The sequence below is a fragment of the Aegilops tauschii genome, chromosome 1 (assembly GCF_002575655.3).
Source record: "Aegilops tauschii subsp. strangulata cultivar AL8/78 chromosome 1, Aet v6.0, whole genome shotgun sequence".
Lineage (NCBI taxonomy): Eukaryota > Viridiplantae > Streptophyta > Magnoliopsida > Poales > Poaceae > Aegilops > Aegilops tauschii.
In genome coordinates this window covers 442,814,470-442,836,539 of record NC_053035.3, presented here as the reverse complement: position 1 = coordinate 442,836,539, position 22,070 = coordinate 442,814,470, and the positions used below count along the sequence as shown (strand labels likewise).

The 22,070-nt window shown below is 44.7% G+C and overlaps 1 protein-coding gene across 1 annotated transcript; it reads right to left on the bottom strand.

Annotated features, from left to right (window-relative positions):
* Positions 1-17,092: 17,092 nt before the first annotated feature.
* On the bottom strand, positions 17,093-18,051 carry LOC109783346 (uncharacterized). The gene has a single exon (XM_020341956.3). It carries the CDS (start codon positions 17,868-17,870, stop codon positions 17,271-17,273), a length of 600 nt encoding a protein of 199 aa, XP_020197545.2. The 5' UTR covers positions 17,871-18,051; the 3' UTR covers positions 17,093-17,270.
* Between the last annotated feature and the right edge of the window lie 4,019 nt (positions 18,052-22,070).

Genomic DNA, 22,070 nt, shown 5'->3' with positions numbered 1-22,070 from the left:
TGGTGATTTATGTGTAACGGTTAGATTTTGTGTGGAGGCTATATATACCCTCCCCATTCTTCATTCGTGGAGAGAGCCATCAGAACATGCCTACACTTCCAATACATATTTTCTGAGAGAGAACCACGTACACTTGTGTTGAGGTCAAGATATTCCATTCCAACCACATAAATCTTGATCTCTAGCCTTCCCCAAGTTGCTTTCCACTCAAATCTTCTTTCTACCAACCAATCCTATGAGAGAGAGTTGAATGTTGGGGAGACTATCATTTGAAGCACAAGAGCAAGGAGTTCATCATCAACGCACCATTTGTTACTTCTTGGAGAGTGGTGTCTCCTAGATTTGCTAGGTGTCACTTGGGAGCCTCCGACAAGATTGTGGAGTTGAACCAAATAGTTTGTAAGGGCAAGGAGATCGCCTACTTCATGAAGATCTACCCTAGTGAGGCAAGTCCTTCGTGGGCGACAGCCATGGTGGGATAGACAAGGTTGCTTCTTCGTGGACCCTTCGTGGGTGGAGCCCTCCATGGACTCGCGCAACCATTACCCTTCGTGGGTTGAAGTCTCCATCAAAGTGGATGTACAATAGCACCACCTACCGGAACTACGGATAAAAAATCTCCGTGTCAACATTGCGTTTCCTCCCTCAAACTCATCCCTTTACCTTCATATGCAATTGTTTTACATTCCGCTGCTATACTCTTACAATTGCATGTGTAGGTTGATTGCTTGACTTGTGCTAAGTTGCTAAAATCTGCCAAGAACTAAAATTAGGAAAAGGCTAGATTTTTATTTGGTCAAGTAGTCTAATCACCCCTTCTAGACATACTTTCGATCCTACTAGTGGTATCAGAGCTTTGGTCTCCATTTGCTTTTATTTCAATAGCTTTTGGTGGTCATAGCCTTGGTTTCACAACCTAGGAGAGTATGGCATCTAACGAGGGAAATTACCACCGTAGAGGTCCTTACTTTGATGGTACAAATTTTGCTAGTTGGAAGCATAAGATGAAAATGCATATTCTTGGACATAACCCCGCCGTTTGGGCTATTGTGTGTATTGGCTTGCAAGGTTTATTCTTCGATGGGAGAGAACCAAACCGTGAAGCTACCGCGGAAGAGTTGAAGATGCTACAATACAATGCTCAAGCTTGTGATATTCTCTTCAATGGATTGTGCCCCGAAGAATTCAACAAAATCAGCCGTCTTGAGAATGCAAAGGAAATTTGGGATACTTTGATTGATATGCATGAAGGTACCGACTCCGTCAAGGAATCCAAATTGGATGTGCTTCAAAGTCAACTTGATAAGTTCAAAATGAAGGATGGTGAAGGTGTCGCCGAAATGTACTCTAGGCTTGCTCTCATCACAAATGAGATTGACAGCTTGGGAAGTGAAGAGATGACCGACAAATTCATCATCAAGAAGATCCTAAGAGCCTTGGATGGAAAATATGATACCGTGTGCACATTGATCCAAATGATGCCCAACTACAAAGATCTCAAGGCAACAGAAGTCATTGGAAGAATTGTTGCTCATGAGATGTCACTCAAGGATAAGGAAGAGCTTCACAACAAGTCTAGTGGTGCTTACAAAGCCTCGTGTGATGCTCCCACATTATCAAGTGAGAAACAAACTTTCAATGAAGAATTGGGCCTAATGGTAAAGAACTTCAACAAGTTCTATAAGAGTAGAAGCAAAGAAAGAAATTCCAAGTCAAGGTCCTACAATGACAAAAGATCTTCTAGTCATGAGCGCAATTGCTACAATTGTGGAAGACCCGGACACTACTCCAATGAGTGTACGGCTCCCTACAAAAGAAGAGAAGATTCTCCCAAAAGAAGAAGTAGAAGAGAAGAATCACCACCAAGAGAAAGGAGGAGTAGAGATGATCGTTATGAACGAAGACCCTCTCGGAGAAGCAAGGACTCGGAAAGGAAGGAAAAGTCATCAAGGAGCTACACAAAAAGAAGACATCAAGCTCATGTTGCTGAATGGGTATCCGGCTCCGACTCCGACAATCACTCCGAAAGAAGTTATCACTCCGGCTCCGAATATACTCAAGATGAAGGTGTTGCCGGTCTAGCACTTGTGTCAACCAACTCCTACGACATATTTGACTCACCAAATGAAGGAATTGGAAGATGCTTCATGGTCAAAGGTCCAAAGGTAACACATCCCGAGTATGTTGATTTCAATAGTGATGAAGATGATTTGCTAGATGATGATGATTTACTTGTTGACAACTCTAGTGATGAAAACTATGAGGAAACGTCAATTAATCATGCTAATCAAGATAAAACAAACGATGATGATAAGGAGATTGAGCGTCTAACTAAAGAACTAAACACTCTTAAGTCAGCTCATGAAACTACCTTGGAAAATCATCGAGAACTTTTAAAGACTCATGATAAGCTACGCTTTGAAAAGCTCAACCTTGAGCAAGAGCATGAGTTTTTAAAGGCAATCAATGATGATCTTCGCAAGAAAAGTTCTTCTTACATTGCCAAGTGTTTACTCTTGTCTACTTACATGCCACAAGCTAAATCTAGCAACAAGAACAAGAAAGATGCTTCATCTAGTAGTAACAACAATCATGCTAAATCCAATGTTGTTGCTTCTAGTAGTTCTCTTGATTCCACTAATGATTCTCTTAGCCAAGTTACACTTGAGCAAGAAAATAGCTTATTGAAGGGAATTATAGAGAAAGGTGTTTACAAGAGCCTTGCCGGAAGTAAGCAATTTGAGGAAATTGTACGCAAGCAAGGAAGACACCGGAAGAATCAAGGTGTTGGTTTTGAACGAAAGTTCAATGCCAATGGAGTTGAGTGGGAAGAAGATCAATACCCCAAGACGAAGTTTGTTCCTCAATAAGAGAAGTATGATCCTACTTCCTTCAAGGGGACACAAGCTCAAGATGATCTTCCACCACAAGACCACAAGCAAAAAGGCAAGGACAAGCTTCAAGAGGAAATTGATGCATTTGAAGAAGCACCTAAGGCCTTGGTCAAGTGGGTTCCCAAGACTACATCAAGTTCTACTTCATCAAGTACAACTACAACTCCAAGGATTCCCATTAAGATGGTGTGGATCCAGAAGAAGAAGAACTAGAGAGTTCTTGAGGGTGACTCCGCCAACATGCTTCACTCTTATCATTTTGGCAAGAACAAGTGCAAACAACTTCCATATCTTGCACTAGTTCAAGGAGTCACAAACCCTCTTGTTGGTAAGACAAGGGACAAGGTAACCCAATGCTTTCATGGACATCATCTTGTGTATACATCATTCTATGTCTATGGATATCCGTGTTTGTTCCTTATGGGACTAACCTGTGTAGGTATTGAAAGTGCAACTCACTCCAAAGGATTGCTCCAAATGGTCTACGTCAACATTGAGCATCTACATCTTCAACACCTACATGAAGTCATCATCGACAAAACCCAAGGTTAGTTCATCCCTCTAAGGGGGGATATCACATCTAGGGGGAGCTTTACTCTAAACAATTGAGCTAAAGCAACTCTAATGGTGTGAACACATCAATGCTTTATGTAAAAGTGGTAACCCCACTTGTCCTTAAACAATGAGTATGACCTATGATCAAATGTTTTCATTTGACTCCTAAGTCAATATACTCATATATAGATGACCTAGTCATCGCCAAATTGCTTGATAGATGCTAGAGTGTTTGTGCATATTTTGTCACATATTTCATTTGCCATTTTATTGTGTGAGCATGTTGGTTGCATACTTTACTCATTTGAGGACATCCATTTGTAGTTTTGATTGTTTGGCTCCTTCTCTTTTGCCAAATGGATGGACAAGAATGCCTAAGAACTCCCTCTAGCTATCTATGATTTCCTCGTCTCAAACTCTATTCATGCTACATCACAAAGTTTGATCAAGTCAGATTCGAACCACTCTGTGTGACGAGCACTCGGAGTTCCCGATTCGTCATAGACTTAAACCTCCAAAACCTCTTTGTGCATCTTGGTCAGACCGATTCATCCTTTTCGGTCCTACCGAGTCACTAAGTTGATCTAGGGTTTTCAATCTCGGTGCAACCGATTAGAACCTTTCGGTCACAACGAGTTGCAGTAACTGCTTGCAGTTTTGCATCTCGGTGCCACCGAGTCGTTCCACTCGGTCACACCGACAGGGTCAGGTTATATATACCGACGGGCCAAAATTTGGAAATTTTTCCGAACCTCCTTGCCCGCGCGTAACCTGCTCTGCCTCTTCGGGTCTCCGGATCGTCCTCTCGTTGCCAGCGACCTCCCACCGCTGGTCTCCGCCGCCGTCAATGGAAATCTTCCCCGCCGTTGCCGCCGTAGCAAGTTCGTCGCTGAACTAGGGTACGAACTTGATCTTTGTGCTAATCCCTAACTCTGATTCTTAGCACATTGCTTTGCCATGATTCTTGCCACGATTGAAATCATCCTGTCCAGCGAAAACGTCTTGTAGATTAGTTTTGATTTGAAAATTTAGGGTTAGGTCTCCGCCGAATTCATCTCGGACCGACCGAGTTGTAGAAATCGGTCTCACAAATTTTGGCTTAGGCCAAAGCACACGCGTTTTCGGTCTGATCGAAAATTGCAAATCGGTGTGACCGAGTTCGATTCTTTGTGAAACCCTAGCAGTCTCGGTACCACCAAACTGTGACTCGGTCTGACCGAGTTCACTAGTTTAGGTTCCAAAAGCTGCTTCGGTATCACCGAGTTTACAAATCGGTAGATCCGGAATGCTTTCTGTGAAGAACTAAAACTAAGTTTTTAAGTCATCCTTTTTGCAAAACTCCTGTACTTTGTGATGCTCATCTACTCTACCTCATCTATAACCTATTCACAGGGTCTGCTGTCAGAGTATTTGTAGAGATGTCTGACCAGAGTGATAGTCAGAACAGGTCTGAGCAACACGTACAGATGAGTGAGGGTTCAGATCCCTCTAGCAGTTATGATGATGGCAGCAGGAGCACTCCCAGCAATCTGCCAAAGGCTGCCACCAGGACAAGGAAGAAGAGGAATTCTGACTCTGAAGATGAAGATTATGTGGCAGTTGAAGATGAAGCCACTTCAAAGAAGAAAGTGCCGAAGAAAGAGTATAGCTCAGCTGCTGCAACTAAGCCAGGTCTGAAAACTAAGATGCCAGCAAGAAGACAGCCAATGTCAAAGCCAAGGAAAGTTGCCATAGGAGAAACAATGGAGTTCACTCTTGAACCCAAGGAAACTGGAGATGGTAAGAAGAGAAAAGAAAGGGTCAAGAAGACCATTGCCAGAGTTATTGGGAAGCCATCAATGATGAGAGATTCTGAAGAAGAGGAAGAGGATGCTGCACCAGGACCCAAAGCTCAAAAGCTTATGGGAGATATGCAATCAAAGCAGGGGCTGCTCCATCAAAGCCCAAAGCTGCTCCCAAGGCTGCTGCTCCAGCTCCAAAGCCAAAACCCAAGAGAAGCACTAGAAACATACCTGCAGAAGAGAAGAACAAGACCCCAGTGCCTCAAGCTGCTGAAGAAGAAGATGATGATTCTGTTGTTTTGAGGAAGCTGAAGCCCAAGATCCCTGACCACACAGATGCACACCCAGTTGCAGAGAACATGAAGATCAGGAAGGATGCAGGATTGAGACTATGGAGACAGTCTGATCCATATGCTATCAGGAGAAGAACTGCTGTGGACTACAGGTTTCACACTAAGGAACAACAGGACTTTTATGAGACTGTTTTGCTTGACAAGGAGCCCATTGTGTGTGATATGAGATGGGTTGACTGGGAATTCATCAAAGAGAATGAGGATCACTTCCCTGGAGTGCTTGATAGCTTTAAGGCATGTGGAGTGGATACCTTTATTGCCCAGAAGCTCACCAAGTGGAATGATGAGCTCATCATGCAGTTTTACTCCACTGCCCACTTCTATCCAGATGGAAGGATTGTATGGATGTCTGAAGGTACTAGGTACCAATCTACAGTTGATGAGTGGGCCAAGCTCATAAATGCTCCTGAGGAACATGAGGATGACTTGGACATTTATGCAGAGAAGAAGAAAGACCACAACACTATGGCTAACATGTACAAGGAGATCCCAGATGCTGCTTTGGATACACATAAGCTTGGATCAGTTCACTACCTGTTGTCTGGTCTGCCAACAATCAACTGGATCTTAAGGCACACACTGCTACCCGAGTCAGGTGATCACAAGATGATCAGAGGACATGCTATAAACTTGCTGCATATATTTGATGTCCCACAGAAGTTCAAAGTCATGAGCCTGATTGTTGAAACAATCAAGAGGACTGCAGCTGATCAGAAGAGAAGTTGTGGGTATGCCCCACACATTCAGGAGCTCATCAACTCCAAGATGGGCAAAGGCAAGTACATCTTGGATAAGGAGCACCTGCCCATCTATCTTGAATTTGAAGATAACACAATAGTGATGAATGAGAATGAACCATCCTCAGCTCAAGCACATGAAAAGAGAGAGAAGGCTAAGGCTGAGAAGGCTGCAAAGATGCCAACTGTGGAAGAGGCATCTCAGGTATTCTTGAAGAGCAAGCAAGACCAGCTTGGATATCTGATCCAATCCACCCTGAGGATTGAGAAGGGCTTGGCCACCCTGACCAAGAACCAGGAGAGTCTGGAGAGGATCATTGAGCAGAAATTCTATGACCTTGATGTCAAGGTAACAAAAATCCAAACTGCAGTTGAGCAACTTCAGGAGGAAGTAGAGGAGAAGAAGGGCAAGTCTACCATAGATACTTTTGCCAGAGTGCCCAGAGGACAGAGATCTGCTGCAGTGCCAGTGGCAGACACCAGAGCTACAACATCAGCACCAGTAGCTACAGCTCCAGTACCACCTCCAGCAGCTACTCCACTAGCTCCAGCTACTTCATCTGAAGCCTTCGTCCTTGGAGTTCTCTCAACACCACCTCCCGAAGATCAAGCCTGAGAGTCGTTTAGCACTATGCTTTTTCGAACTTTTTGGTAACTTGTTGTCAAAGGGGGAGAAAAATGTATAGATCATAGGCTTCAAGAGAGAGAGTGTTCGTTTTTATCTCTCTTTGCACTTATTTGGTTTGGTTTGCAACTTTTATTGTGTGCTTGTTTGAGCTACTTGTGAGATACTTGTTTGATCATGTGTTTGATCATATGCTACCCTTAATGCTTGTTGGATGATATATCTCTTATATCCTAGATGATCATTCACTTGTTTTGGTGATCAGTGCATGCTTTAACTTCTATCATTTTGAGCGCTCCACCAAGATGTATGTGACATGGAAGAGTAACCCATAATCCTAATCGATTGTGAATTTGCATTCAAAAGCAAATTTTAAATAATGCACAAATTTAGGGGGAGCTCTTGCTTATCACACACTTCTCAAAGCGATGATGTTTTTCAATCTTATCATTTGTCGAAGCTTTGATCTATATGTTGTCATCAATTACAAAAAAGGGGGAGATTGAAAGTGCAACTATCCCTGGATTGTTTTGGTAATTCCTAACAACATATAGCTCATTGAGCTAATGCTATTTTAAGATAGATATTTCAGGAAAGCTCAATGATTGGCATGGCATGGATTAGAAAGTGGACCCTTCAAAATGCTAAGGACAAAAGATTGGCTCAAGCTCAAAGCACAAGACTCTACATTTTCTATCTTAGTGATCCAAGATCACATTGAGTCTATAGGAAAAGCCAATACTATTAAGAAGGGATGAGGTGTTGCTTAATGAGGTGCTTGCTCAAATTGCTTAGTGATATGCTCCAAAACCCTCCACTACTTTCTCATATCCACATATGTCCCAAACCACAAGTCCAACTCGGCCCCACCAATTCTTTCTATCGGGCGCCACTGAGTTCAGTTGACATAGCCACTGCCAGAAACCCTAATCTTTTTGGTCTCACCAATAGGGATCTCGGTCTCACCGAGATGGGATTGTAATCTCTCTGTTTCCCTTCGTAACGTTTCGGTCAAACCGAGATGAGCGATTGGTTCCACCGAGATTGCAATGCAAACTCTCTGTTTCCTTTTCCTAACGTTTCGGTCCAACCGAGATGAGCGAATCCGTCCCACCGAGTTTGCCTGACCAACTCTCTGTTTGCCCATTACCAAAATCGGTCTCACCGAGTTTGTGTAATCGGTCGCACCGAGATTACGTTATGCCCTAACCCTAATGAAATCGGTCCTACCGAGTTGACATGTCGGTCCCACCGAAACACCTAACGGTCACATTATGAACCAAATCAGTCTGACCGAGTTCTCTGAATCGGTCCCACCGAGTTTGGTGATTTGTGTGTAGCGGTTAGATTTTGTGTGGAGGCTATATATACCCCTCCACCCATTCTTCATTCGTGGAGAGAACCATCAGAACATGCCTACACTTCCAATACATATTTTCTGAGAGAGAACCACGTACACTTGTGTTGAGGTCAAGATATTCCATTCCAACCACATAAATCTTGATCTCTAGCCTTCCCCAAGTTGCTTTCCACTCAAATCTTCTTTCTACCAAATCCAATCCTATGTGAGAGAGTTGAGTGTTGGGGAGACTATCATTTGAAGCACAAGAGCAAGGAGTTCATCATCAACACACCATTTGTTACTTCTTGGAGAGTGGTGTCTCCTAGATTGGCTAGGTGTCACTTGGGAGCCTCCGACAAAATTGTGGAGTTGAACCAAGGAGTTTGTAAGGGCAAGGAGATCGCCTACTTCGTGAAGATCTACCCTAGTGAGGCAAGTCCTTCGTGGGCGACGGCCATAGTGGGATAGACAAGGTTGCTTCTTCGTGGACCCTTCGTGGGTGGAGCCCTCCGTGGACTCGCGCAGCCGTTACCTTTCGTGGGTTGAAGTCTCCATCAATGTGGATGTACGATAGCACCACCTATCGGAACCACGGATAAAAAATCTCCGTGTCAACATTGCGTTTGCTCCCTCAAACTCATCCCTTTACCTTCATTTGCAATTGTTTTACATTCCGCTGCTATACTCTTAGAATTACATGTGTAGGTTGATTGCTTGACTTGTGCTAAGTTGTTAAAATCTGCCAAGAACTAAAATTGGGAAAAGGCTAGATTTTTATTTGGTCAAGTAGTCTAATCACTCCCCTCTAGACATACTTTCGATTCTACAGATACTTGGGGTCGGCCCCCTTTTTGAAGGCCCGGCCTGAAGAATTCGACTCCGGGTTGGAAGGCCCGTACGCTCGCACCTCACACGTTCCGAGTAGAGATCGTTCGCACGAAATCACTAGTTGAGGAGTACTCATTACAAAGATCACTCCCACCTTCCCAGGTTGCGACCAGTGGCGTGCTACATGTGCGCCACTTGTCGCAACCTGGGAGTTTTCCCTTTTTCGTAGATCCGTTTATTCAAAACGTTTTATCTCTTAAACCGTGCATCCAAATCTCAAACCGTTTTCACCGTTGGATTCCTCGCGTGGAGATCTTCAAAATTAGATCCCATGTTGATAGGTTTTGACGAACTTTTTTTCAAGAAAAAAACCGAACGAAAATACCGAATCGGGAGCACGGGTTTTTCCCTATCCGAAAGAGGCACGCCCGTGCCTCTCGCGAAATCACAACCATGCCTCTCAGGGAAGCAAAACCTTGCCTCTCGTGGAAGGAAAAAAAAGAAAACATGTTTTTTTCCGTTTCCGAAAGGCACAGCCGTGCCTCTCGCGAAAGCACAACCGTGCCTCTCGTGGAAGTAAAACCGTGCCTCTCGCGAAAGAAAAAAAATAGAAAACACATTTTTTCCCGTTTCCGAGAGACACGGCCGTGACTCTTGCGAAAGCACAACCGTGCCTCTCGCGGAAGCAAAACCGTGCCTCTCGCGGAAGCAAAATAAATAGAAAACACGTTTTTTTCGTTTCCGAAAGGCACAGCTGTGACTCTCGCGAAAGCACAACCGTGCCTCTTGCGGAAGCAAAACCGTACCTCTCGCGGAAGGAAAAAAATAGAAAACGTATTTTTATTTCATTTCCGTTGTGCTTTCGCGGAAGCAAAACCATGACTCTTGTGAAAGAAAAAATGCATTTTTTCGCGCAAAAATTGTTTTTGACCCAAAAGCTAAGGAAGACCGGTGAAAAACTGAAACGTCGAATAAAACCAAAAAAACGTTTAAAAAGCCGAAAACAGGTGCGAAAAAATAAAATAAAACAAAATCCAGAGGGAGCGTCTAGAGCGCGACACTGGGCGGGCGGCTGAGAGCGCGCCAAGTGGCACTGATCGTTGCGAGGCTCCCGAAGGAGCGCTCGTTAACTAGTTGCTCTCGTTCGCATCATAGCATGGATTAACGCTGAGACCCGTACTTGACTCTTTTCCAACCTGAATAATTTTATCTGATGAAAAAATTAGTATACTTTGCACAATCGAACACAGAAGGAGTCGTTTTCCAAATAACTGTGCGTAGCTTCGCCATCATTGGCATGTCCGTTCTGGATGAGGGTAATGCCATTCTTTGTTACTACCGATAACGAGCGAAACGAAACGAAATATGGGACTTTTTTAGCCTAAATTAGCCTAAAACACGTTTTATATTTTGATGTGGAGGGAGTAATTTTTTGTACACTAGAGTAATAATGTAGTTGTTGCCTGCGAGCACTACGTCGCTTGCGCCGGCTACGGGATGTACGTGCCCCAAATCCTATTTAGCGCCTTAAGCACTGGATACCGGCGTTCTTGCAGCTTGACGCGCACCCCTGTTTGACCTTGGGCTTGGACCATTTAACTCTTTTTTTTTTCTTTAGAACATACGCCGGGCACGCTAGGTTCCCTAGTTCGGCCGGTCCATGCAAGATTTTTTCCTCACCGGTTTAGGAATCTTCGAGAAACTTCTATCAATTTTTTCAGAGAGGCTTTCTCCTAGTTTATTCCAAGACGAATTTTGTACAGCTTTTTGCTTTTCCTTTTTCTTTGTTTCTCGTTCTCGGAAATTTTGCTTATATTTACAAATATTTCTCAATTTCATTAGCATTTTTAGTCTTTAAAATTTTCAAATTCATGAACTTTTTTCAAATCCATGAGTTTTCTCAAAATCGACATTTTGTTTTTGAAATCCATGATTTTTTAAGAATCCGCACTTTGTTTCCAAATTCCCTAAAAAAAATTAAAATGCATGAACCTTTTCAAAATTTTGAATATTTTTCAAATCCATGATTATTTTTCAAACTCATGTTTTTTTTCAAAATTTTATTTTTTCGAATTTGTAATTATTTTCAAAATTTGTGATTTTCCCAAATTTTATTAACCTTTTCAAATTCATGAACCTATTTTTTCAAAGTTTATGAACTTTTCAAATTTACGATCATTTTTTTGTTTTTTATTTCTTTTCAAAAGTCCACAGTCAGCCGGTCCATCGACCGACTAGGTGTAATTGGGCCGGCCCACAACACATCATGCGTGAGCGCCAGTTGGCGTGCTAGCGCCATGAGCGCAGGCTCGGAGGTGTCATCTGTGCTGTTCCATTTGTCTCAAAAAAAAAATCTGTGCTGTTCCATGGAAACTTATATGTGTTCAGTGCGAATGTGTGAAAATTTCCTTTTGAAAATATTGCGATTTGGAGGCTGCACAGAAAAAAAATCTAGTCTAACAACAAACAAACTCAGTCCATTTAAAAAATCCATATCTGTTTACCTTTTGCGCACCACATGTGATAGTATAATGTTGTATTTTTTTTTGCGGGGTAAAATGTTGTAAAATTTTGCGCATTCGAAAAAAGAAAGAACCCGTCCCTTCTTAATAATTGTCCCTAGCTGATTTGCAAAAAAGAATAATTGTTCCTTTTAGAGGAGAGTGTTGTCGTTCGTAAGATGCAAGACGGACAAAACCGGTTCGGCCCATCGATTGTCTTTTAGAGAAAAGCCAGGAACCCAACTTTATTTAGGGCCATCACAGTGAGTTTATCATAGGTCACAACGCAAGACATGCAAACCAAGTGTAGATCACCAGGATCAAGCCAAAGACGCGCATGCCAAGCAACATAGAAGGATAAATCTTAGGGCGTGTTTGGTTACATTGCCAATTCAGCCTGGCCCGCCGAGCCTGGCTCTATTGAACCGGTTTGAGGGGATGCAAACCAAACAAACCCAGATGCACATAGTTTGGTTGCCTGCATGCCCCAGTTGCATGAGACAACCATTTTCGACTCGGCGTTTGGTTGCCCGCATTGCATTAGGCGCACATATAACATGGTGTTTGGTTGCAATCTGCATAAGGTGTTGTCACCACTTCTAACTAGTGGTGAGCTTACCACATAGAATCTGAACATGTAGTGCCATCTACTTAAACAAATGACAGTTCATCCTAACTACTATCAAATGACAGTTCAAATTATTAAGAGCCATTGACTAAATAGGGGATAGTTCATCGATGCTACCAGATCTTCCTCTTCCTCTCCTCTTTTTCTACTTCTGCTGCTGCTTCTGCTACTGCTGCTGCTACTTTTTGTTCTTCTTCCATCTTCTTCAAAATCCTGCACTGACTTCTGTTAAGCTACATCGCCTCTGCCCACTCCAACCTTTTGTTCTTCCAAGCGTCATTGTCAAATGCCTCCACACCATGGCCGGAGCTAACAACATTGTCAGGCTCGACATCTTCCTCCTTAGGCACGTGTTCATCAAAGCCTCACTGGAGGATCCAGTTATGCAGAATGCAACAAGCAAGAACTAGCTGAACTTGAGTGGAGTATGGGTGGAATGGCTTCTGATCCAGGATCTTAAACCTATTCTTCAGAGCTCCAAATGCCATCTCAACAGTTACTCTAAGGCTGGAGTGTCTGAGATTAAAAAGCTCCTGTGCAGTCCTAGGATAGTTCCTACCAGAGAACTCGTTGAGATGGTACCTTATTTTCCTGAAGGGTGGAAGAATACCCGACCGACATGCATAGCCAGCATCTCCAAGATAGAACTTGTCGTCGGGGATGTTGATCCCATCAGGTCGACTCATGCTGTCAGTGAGAATGTTAGCATCATGCGCTGACCCCTTCCAGCCAGCCAACAGATATGTGAACTTCAGATCAAAGTCAACAACAACAAGCACATTCTGGCTTGTGTAGTGCTTCCTCCCCCTGTATGCTGCTGACTGTAACCTAGGAACTCTGGCAGTGACATGAGTACCATCTATTGCCCCAATGCAATCCTGAAAATGGCATCACAAGCCTGTGTTAGTGCTCAACTTGAACAATACAAGCATATCAAGCCATGAAAAGTGTATATTGTCAATGCTCACCTTGAAGTATGGATACCATCCTGGGCTTCCGCGAATCTTGGGTGGAGTCTGACCAGATGGTCTCCTAATCATCTCTCCTCTAAGCTCCCCAACAGTATAAAGCACCTGCTTGAAGTACCTAGAGATGGTCTCCATTGATCTCCTGAACGTGTTGCGAATGATCCTGAACCTCTGGTTATGGCCAACAACATGGAGGAACATGGCCACTTGCTCTTCGACACTGGTGTTTGCTATCTTGTAACAGTCCCCTGCTCCTGAAGGTCTCGACAAGCCAGGCAAATGGTGCTCTTTTCATTCTAAGCATCCACAGAGCCTCGACGTCATTGCAGTTGTAGATGTAGTTCAGATTTTGGATCCTCTCCTGTTCCCGGGGAAACAATGGACCATAGCGGATCAAAGGTCTCCCAGCACGACGAACAGCTCTCTGGTGCATGAACATGACCCATGCCTGAATCACACTAATCAGTGCTGCTGCCTGGATTATCAGCCTCATCCGTGCGTCCATAACCTAGTCAACATCGACGGTTCGTTCAGTAGGAAATCGATCCTACACCTAGCTTAACGGCCTAACCACTGAGCTACACAAAGGGGGAGGGGGTGCTGCTTACCGGCATCGGAGACGAGGACGGCGTAGGGGAGCCATGGCACAGACTAGGTCGACCAGACGGTGGCCAACAGCAAGGGCAGCACCAGATCCGCCGCAAACGCCGCCGCCTCTTCCACCACCGCCGCCGCCTATAGCGCAGATCTGAAATCACAGCCGCCGCTGGTGGTGAGGTAGTAGGGAAGAAAGGGGGGCAGTGGCTATGGGTGAGCGAGTGAAAGGAGGGGTGAGGCTAATTTGGCGCCGGGACGGCGCGCCAGATTTCCATCTCCCGCCATCCCCCTCGCCCTCGCCTCGCTCCCACCCGTGCGACCTCGCGTCGCACTCAGCCTGGCTCGCGAGTAACTGCCGATCCGAGCGTTTCCAGCGAGCCAGGCTCTGGGCTGCTTTGAGGAGCGTGCGATGCAGGCCCAACCGGAAAACCAGGCAACCAAACAGGCCTCTCCCTTCCCGCGCGGGCCTGGTTGGGCTCGATGCGGGCAACCAAACACGGCCTTAATGACTATTCTCATCAGGGTTCTGGGTGATAGCGGAGGCACGGATTTTGGAGACCACCAAGGTGACAACACCAACATCCACAACTTTAACGAGAAGGCTCCACTGCTCGACAATAACTACCATTTTGAACAAACAATTAGAAGGACAGTTCGGGAATAAGTGTTCAATCGTAAATTTGTTTCTGGTGGTCCATAAGGACCAACCGAAAGTGGCAAATGCAATCCAGAACACACGAGCAAACTGGCTCAAGTAATTTTGTACTTCCTCCGTCCGGAAATATTTGTCATTAAAATGGATAAAAGGGGATGTATCTAGACGTATTTTAGTTTTAGATACATCTCTTTTTATCCATTTTCATGACAAGTATTTTCGGACAGAGGGAGTAAGATGTTAAGTAACTCATCTAGGCTAGTTCATACGTAAGTGTAGCATTTTTGCTTAATAGTGTTATACACCCTCTTTTTTTGGACGCTGATAAGTGCCACACGTGTGGGCGTTAGGGGGTCTGTCCACATATTTTGTGTGGTGTATAAAAGGAACAGCCCACACACCTACGTGTGGGCAAAACAAGTAATGCCCACACACCTCTTTTTCCCCTCCCGATCCCTCTCACACGCGTGCATGTGGGCGAAATAGATAACGCCCACACGCTCCGTACGTCAGGCCTCGTACCTCGTGGTCCCGCACGCCCCACGTGACAGTCACCGCGCGCCCGCAGTTGCCATGGTCCAGACCCTCGTCCATGTTCGTTTAACTGTAGTTGCCATGTCATTGAACTACGGTTGCCATGTCAGACAACTACAGTTGCCATGGTTGCTCAACTGCAGTTGCCATCTCATGTCAAAAGTTTCAGATGCCATTTTTGGGCAACTGCGGCTGTTGCCATGTATGGTCTGGTTTACTATAGTTGCCATGATTTGGAAACTTTAGGGGTTTGCCACCTACTAACACTAGGCAGTTGCCATGTATGGTCTGATTTACTACAGTTGCCATGATTTGAAAACCTTAGGAGTTGCCACCTACTAACACTAGGCAGTTGCCGTGTAGCACTACAAAAAGACATGTCAAAACAACATGTTCGGGTAAAAAAGAGAGAGTTGCCATCTGCTTACAAGCACACTAGGGTAGTTGCCGTGTACCGTGCAAAATACATTGCAACTGACATGTTTGGGTAAAAAAAAAGAGTTGCCACCTGCTTATAAAGCACACTAGGGCAGTTGCCATGTACACTGCAAAACACATGGCAAGTGGCAACTTGGGTGTGGGAGATGAGACGAACGTGTGGGCGAGATGGCAAATGCCCACACACTAGCCCTTATGCGTGAGTGGAAAGTGGCGTGTGGGCGAACTGCTGAATGCCCACACACCAGCCCCTCCCGTGTGGTGAAACGGCCGTGTGGGCGACCGGATGAATGTCCACACACCAGCCCAGTCCTACGTGGCACTAGAAACATGCCAAGATTCGTGCGCTCACAAACGGACGCGGATCCACGCGCGTGGGCGAGATGCAAACGCCCACACGTGTGGGCGTTAGTGTTTTCGCTTTTTTTGGTGGCATGGGTCTAATACACCCTCAGAATAATAAGGACAACCAACGCGTGCACCGACAAACATACGTACATCGGTATGGGTACGCAACCATGCAGTACAATCCTACTCGTACTATATTGTAGGGTTAGCCATTTGCTAGGAGTAGTTGCTCTATGCTTATGGATTTTATTTGTATGTGACGATGGTGTATGGTTATGGATTTTCTTTGTAGGGTTAGCCATTTTATGCTTATGGATTTTGTTAGCATTGTTAGTTGATACTCCAGATAAGCTTATAACTTTTTTGTAGTTGGTGTTGCATGAATCTATAAGCCGATGTTGTAAGTTGTAACCTCTACACAAAACTAAGGCGTGACTAGCTCTGGCTTGTGTGTGTGTGTGTGTTGAAGGACAACTTAAATTCTTTTACTCATGCTAGCCAAGGCAGTTATGCCTTTGTTGTAGAAAATTAAGCTTCACTATGTTACCAAAGGTATCTATGTTCTATGCACCTCTGGATTTATTACTGGCTCAGTTCAAAACTGGATATCATGTGTTTTTTGACCCAAATATCTATTTACCAAGGTCATAAATTTGAGGTTTCGTTAGATCACAACAATCAACGAAACCAACATAGTTTCTCGGGGTTCCCTCACCCACATGCTTCTTTCATAAGTCGAAGTTGATTTGTAGGACTTAGGAACTTTTAATTCTTTTCCTCAAGTAGTTGGGAGGGCTTTACTTGGAAAATGATGACCATGATCGAGAGAAACTCTGATAGTGTTGTCTGTCCTGATCACATCGCTGACTAAGTCGGGCACGATCTTCTCGACAAAAATATATCGAATACATAAATATAATATTTATGATCTTAATATTTGTGTATAGCATTATTGTTTGCACTGCACAAAATAACTAATTTGTTGGAGTAATTACAAATGACTTCGTTACCACACTAGTTATTGTATTTTAAGGGGAACTAATATCATTGATAATTTCTTATGCATAACAAAGTTTGCTCGCATTTTACTTCAAGTAAGCTGACCATGTTTTCCAGATGTAGATAAATTTAGTTGCACTGCACAAAATGAATGGGCGGTTGGTCAACAGTATGTTTTGTTGGCATTGTCTCTACATAAGATCGGTAATGGGTATGAACTCTTGCATGCATGTACTGCCTTGATGACTCTCTTTTTTGTGAAATCACTGCCTTGATGCTATAAGTTTCAGAATGCTCTTTCACTTTTGGTGAGTGCCTCTGTATGTGATTGCTGTCCATTGCGATTCGAGAAAGCGAACGCCACTTATAATAATCTAATGGCTAATCTAATACATCCTCAGAACAAGGACAACCAACGCGTGCACGTGACAAACATACGTACTCCATCGGTACGGTTACGCAACCATGCAGTACAATCCTACTCGTACTATATTGTACCGTTGTGCACGGCGGCCAAGATGGAGTACACGGCCCGGATCAGCTCCGCGGAGACGTGGAGCACCGAGGCCGGCACGCTGAGCAGCACCAGCGCCACGACCGCCGCGCCGAACGCCGGCCGCTCGCGCGCCAGCAATGCGAACAGGGCGCCGAGTGCCTCGCGCAGGGCGGCAACGTACAGCACGTAATGCCGACGTTCCAGCTCCGTCCACTCAGCCGGGGGCGCGAAGACGTCGACGCCACCCTCGTACTCTGGATCTTCCTCGTCCTCCTCGTCTGCTGATGCCGCCTCCACCTCGCGGATGCGCCGCCACAGCGTGGCCATGCCCTCGTCGACCTTCCGCCCGTCCGAATCCAACGGCGAGTCCGCGGGCTCGAACTCGCCGTCGTCGTCCCGCGGACGACCACCTCCCGACGCGAGGCAGAGGATCACTCTGCTCCCGAGGGCGCGGCGAGCGCCGAACCGTACCGTCGCCGCGGCGGCGACGCCGGGACACAGCCGGATGAAGTCGACGCGCTGGCGGGGGAGCAGCATGCGCTGCGCGCTCCAAGCGCCACAGGCTCTTCCCGCTGCCATGCGCATTGCCATGAGCCTACTACGGCGGCAATGGCCAACAAGACAAGAGCTCGCGCGAATCTCAACGCAAGGCGCTGCTATGGCGGGGGCGGGAACGTGCAATGGCCAACAAGACAAGCCGCCATAGGGTGGCGTGGACCGGCGTAGCGAAGAGGGCTAGCTTTGCCTTAGGAGGAACGAGGAGGGCAGAGCGTGGCCGAAATTCGACGTGGCAGCCTAGCCCAATTTGGCCGTAGGGCGAGGGGAAAAGGTGAGCGGGGAATGGATGGTCTTGCGCCGTCGCGTCGGCATCTCCAAATGGGTTAGTTTGGCAGGGCGGCTCGGCCGTGGCGTGTCCGCGTGCGCGAGCGCGTCCGTTGTCCTGTACGCCGCGGGCGGCCCTGTTCGCGCGCCTGAGCACCCAGGACCCGGTGTCGTGTAGCCCGGTTTGTCAATTTAGCAACGGATCCAGCCATGATGGTGATGTATAGAATGTTGGATCCGGCCACGACGAAGACGACAAAGATGCTCCGGGACAAGATCCTCCCTAGGCATACTCAATCTCCGTCACGGTGAGCTCCCAATTGTTTGTGACCTTCGCACCGATGTATTTTTGTAGGGGTAGTTGTCGTATGCTTAGGTTTTTTTTTGGTAGGAGTAGTTGCTCTATGCTTATGGATTTTATTTGTACGTGACGATGGTGTATGGTTATGGATTTTCTTTGTAGGGTTAGCCATTTTATGCTTATGGATTTTGTTCGCATTGTTAGTTGATACTCCAGATATGCTTATAACTTTTTTGTAGTTGGTGTTGCATGAATCTATAAGCCGATGTTGTAAGTTGTAACCTCTACACAAAACTAAGGCGTGACTAGCTCTGGCTTGTGTGTGTGTGTTGAAGGACAACTTAAATTCTTTTACTCATGCTAGCCAAGGCAGTTATGCCTTTGTTGTAGAAAATTAAGCTTCACTATGTTACCAAAGGTATCTATGTTCTATGCACCTCTAGATTTATTACTGGCTCAGTTCAAAACTGGATATCATGTGTTTTTTTGGACGCAATATCTATTTACCAAGGTCATGAGTTTGAGGTTTCTGAAAGATTTAGGAATACTTGCCACACTTGGGCTTTTCCATTGCATGTCAATATATAGACAGAATTACAATCCTAACCATAAATGGGAGATCACAATAATATCGATACTCCTCGATTTAGAGGATTAGGAGATATGTCACGATGCCTGACATATGTCACGAAACAACGAGTGCCTCCAACTAACAACAGTCCCGGGGGAGTTTTGTAGGCAATTATTTTGATTTGATTTGCTTAAAGCATGGGACTGGGCATCCCGGTGACCAGCTATTTTCTCGTGAGTGAGGAGCGGAGTCCACTCCTCTTGAGAATAACCCGCCTAACATGGAAGATACGGACAGCCCGAGTTAATAATGAGCTATTCGAGCATACAAAACGGAATTTCATTTGAAGGTTTAGAGTTTGGCACATACAAATTTACTTGGAACGGCAGGTAGATACCGCATATAGGAAGGTATGGTGGACTCATATGGAATAACTTTGGGGTTTAAGGGATTGGATGCACAAGCAGTATTCCCGCTTAGTACAAGTGAAGGCTGGAAAAAGTCTGGGAAGCAACCAACTAGAGAGCGACAACAGTCATGAACATGCATTAAAATTAATGAACATTGAGTGCAAGCATGAGTAGGATATAATCCACCATGAACATAAATATCGTGAAGGCTATGTTGATTTGTTCAAACTACATGCATGAACATGTGCCAAGTCAAGTCACTTGAATCATTCAAAGGAGGATACCACCCCATCATACCACATCATAACCATTTTAATAGCATGTTGGAACGCAAGGTAAACCATTGTAAACTCCTAGCTAATTAAGCATGGCATTAGTAACTATAATCTCTAATTGTCATTGCAAACATGTTTATTCATAATAGGCTGAATCAGGAACAATGAACTAATCATATTTACAAAAACAAGAGAGGTCGAGTTCATACCAGCTTCTCTCATCTGAATCAGTCTATCATATATCGTCATAATTGCCTTTCACTTGCACGACCGAATGGTGTGAATAATAATAATAGTGCACGTGCATTAGCCTAAGCTGGAATCTGCGAGCATTCAATAAACAGGAGAAGACAAGGTAATATGAGCTCTTGGTTAAATCAACAATAATGCATATAAGAGCCACTTCAACAATTTCATTATGGTCTTCTCCTATCGACCCCCAAAGAAAAAAAAAGAAATAAAACTATTTACACGGGAAAGCTTCCAACAAGCAAAAGAAGAACAGGAAATATTTTTGGGTTTTCTTTTTAATTACTACTACTACAGCAAGAAAGGTAAACTAGCTAAACGCTACAACTAATTTCTTTTGTTTTTCTTGAGGTTTTTCAAACACACAAGAAGAAAGCAAGAAAAAGAAAATAAACTAGCATGGATATTACAGTGAAAGAGTATGAGCACCGACATCTAGCAATGAGTGTGTGAATATAAGTGTAATGTCGGTGAGAGATACGTACTCCCCCAAGCTTAGGCTTTTGGCCTAAGTTGGTGTATTGCCATGGCTGGCCTGGCGGATATTCAAAGCTGTAGCTGGGGTCGTACTGAGAAGAAGCCTCGGATTGCCACTGGTTGGCAATCGCCTCCGGATCCCACTGGTAATCAGACTGTCGTGGAGGATAAAATTGTGGTTCGGCTCTGGCTCTGTAGCCGATGTAGGGTTCCGGTAGGCGTGGATGGCCGAACGAGATACTTGCCTGCAGATAAATCAAACAAGGAAGGAGTAGGCAAGGTAATAGTCTCAGGGTGATTTTTATCGAATAACAGTTTGTATTTAAGCGCCCTTTACCAATTCTTAACAATAAAATCATGCGCTACCATACTCTTATAGTCTAGAAAAACAGTAGGCATCAATTTTTCTTCTTTCTCATAATGCCTAATAGGTATGTTATAGTATGCAGCGAGGCGCGAGGCGAAGATGCCTCCCAAGATAGGGCCCTTAGTACCGTTAAGATTTAACCGCTTTGCAACAATAACGCCCATACTAAATGTGTCGTCACGAAACAAGGCGTGGAACAAAATAATAATATCAGGGACACTAAGGTTTCCACAGTTTCCGCGACCAATTAAGCACCTACTAGCAAATATATCAAAGTAACATAGAACAAGAAAGTGTATGCTAGTGATTCATGCATCGGAAACCTTCCTCGTTTCTCCTACAGCAATTGTATCAATAAACCCCTCCACGTCGTTATGACGTGGTTCCTCTATGAAACCCGGAAAAGGTAACTTGCAAACCTCACAGAATCCGCGAAGGGTCATCTCCTTATACTCATCATATAAATAAAGATCCACCGTAGGTTGTGACCTCCTAGAATGGAAATGAAAATTTTGCACAAAGGTATTAGTGAGTAAGAGATACTGTTCGCGTTGGTCCCGGAGGAAGTCGGTGAGGCCTGCATTCTCAACCAACTAGTAGAAATCATCATAAATCCCGGCTGCTCTCAAGAAATCATCACAAGGCCATTCACACGGCCGAACCTCCGCGGTGCGAGGCAGATTATATTTGGGCCTCGCTTCTTCTTCACTTCGCTTATCCTTCTTCACTTCGGCTCGAATAGCCCCTCAAAAATCTCTTCATCATTTTCTGAAATTTTTAGTAACTTCAAATAAAAGTGAACCGAGCTCAACAAAATTGTTAGCAACTACTCCCACAAGTGCCTAGAGACTATATCATGCATTAGAACTACTTGGAACCATATAAATTTGACATGCAAGCTCAAGAACATGGTCACCTAGGCAGCACAAATTTGCAATGAATAAAGCACTAGAACAAAAACTAATTGGACCATTGGAGGAGTCACATACCAAGGAACAATCCCCCAAAGCAGTTTTGTGAGAGGTGCTTTGAGCAAGGAGATCGAAAATCGCAGCAAAATGAGCTAGAAGTCGTGCTTGAGCTGGTTGGTGATTTTTTTGGGAGGAAGAAGGAGTGTGTGGGTGCAGGAATAAGTGGAGGGGAGCCACCGTGGGCCCACGAGGCAGGGGGGCGCGCCCTGGACCCTCGTGGCCAGGTGCCAGCTCCCCCCTGATGTGTTCTCAGTGCCAGATATTCTCAAATATTCCAGAAAAAATCATCTTTTAATTTCGGGGCATTTGGAGAACTTTTATTTCGGGGTATTTTTTATTGCACGGATA

What these genes read in the sequence shown, in the direction of transcription:
- LOC109783346 (XM_020341956.3), bottom strand. Translation starts at nt 17,870, where the DNA reads ATGGCAATGCGCATGGCAGCGGGAAGAGCCTGTGGCGCTTGGAGCGCG.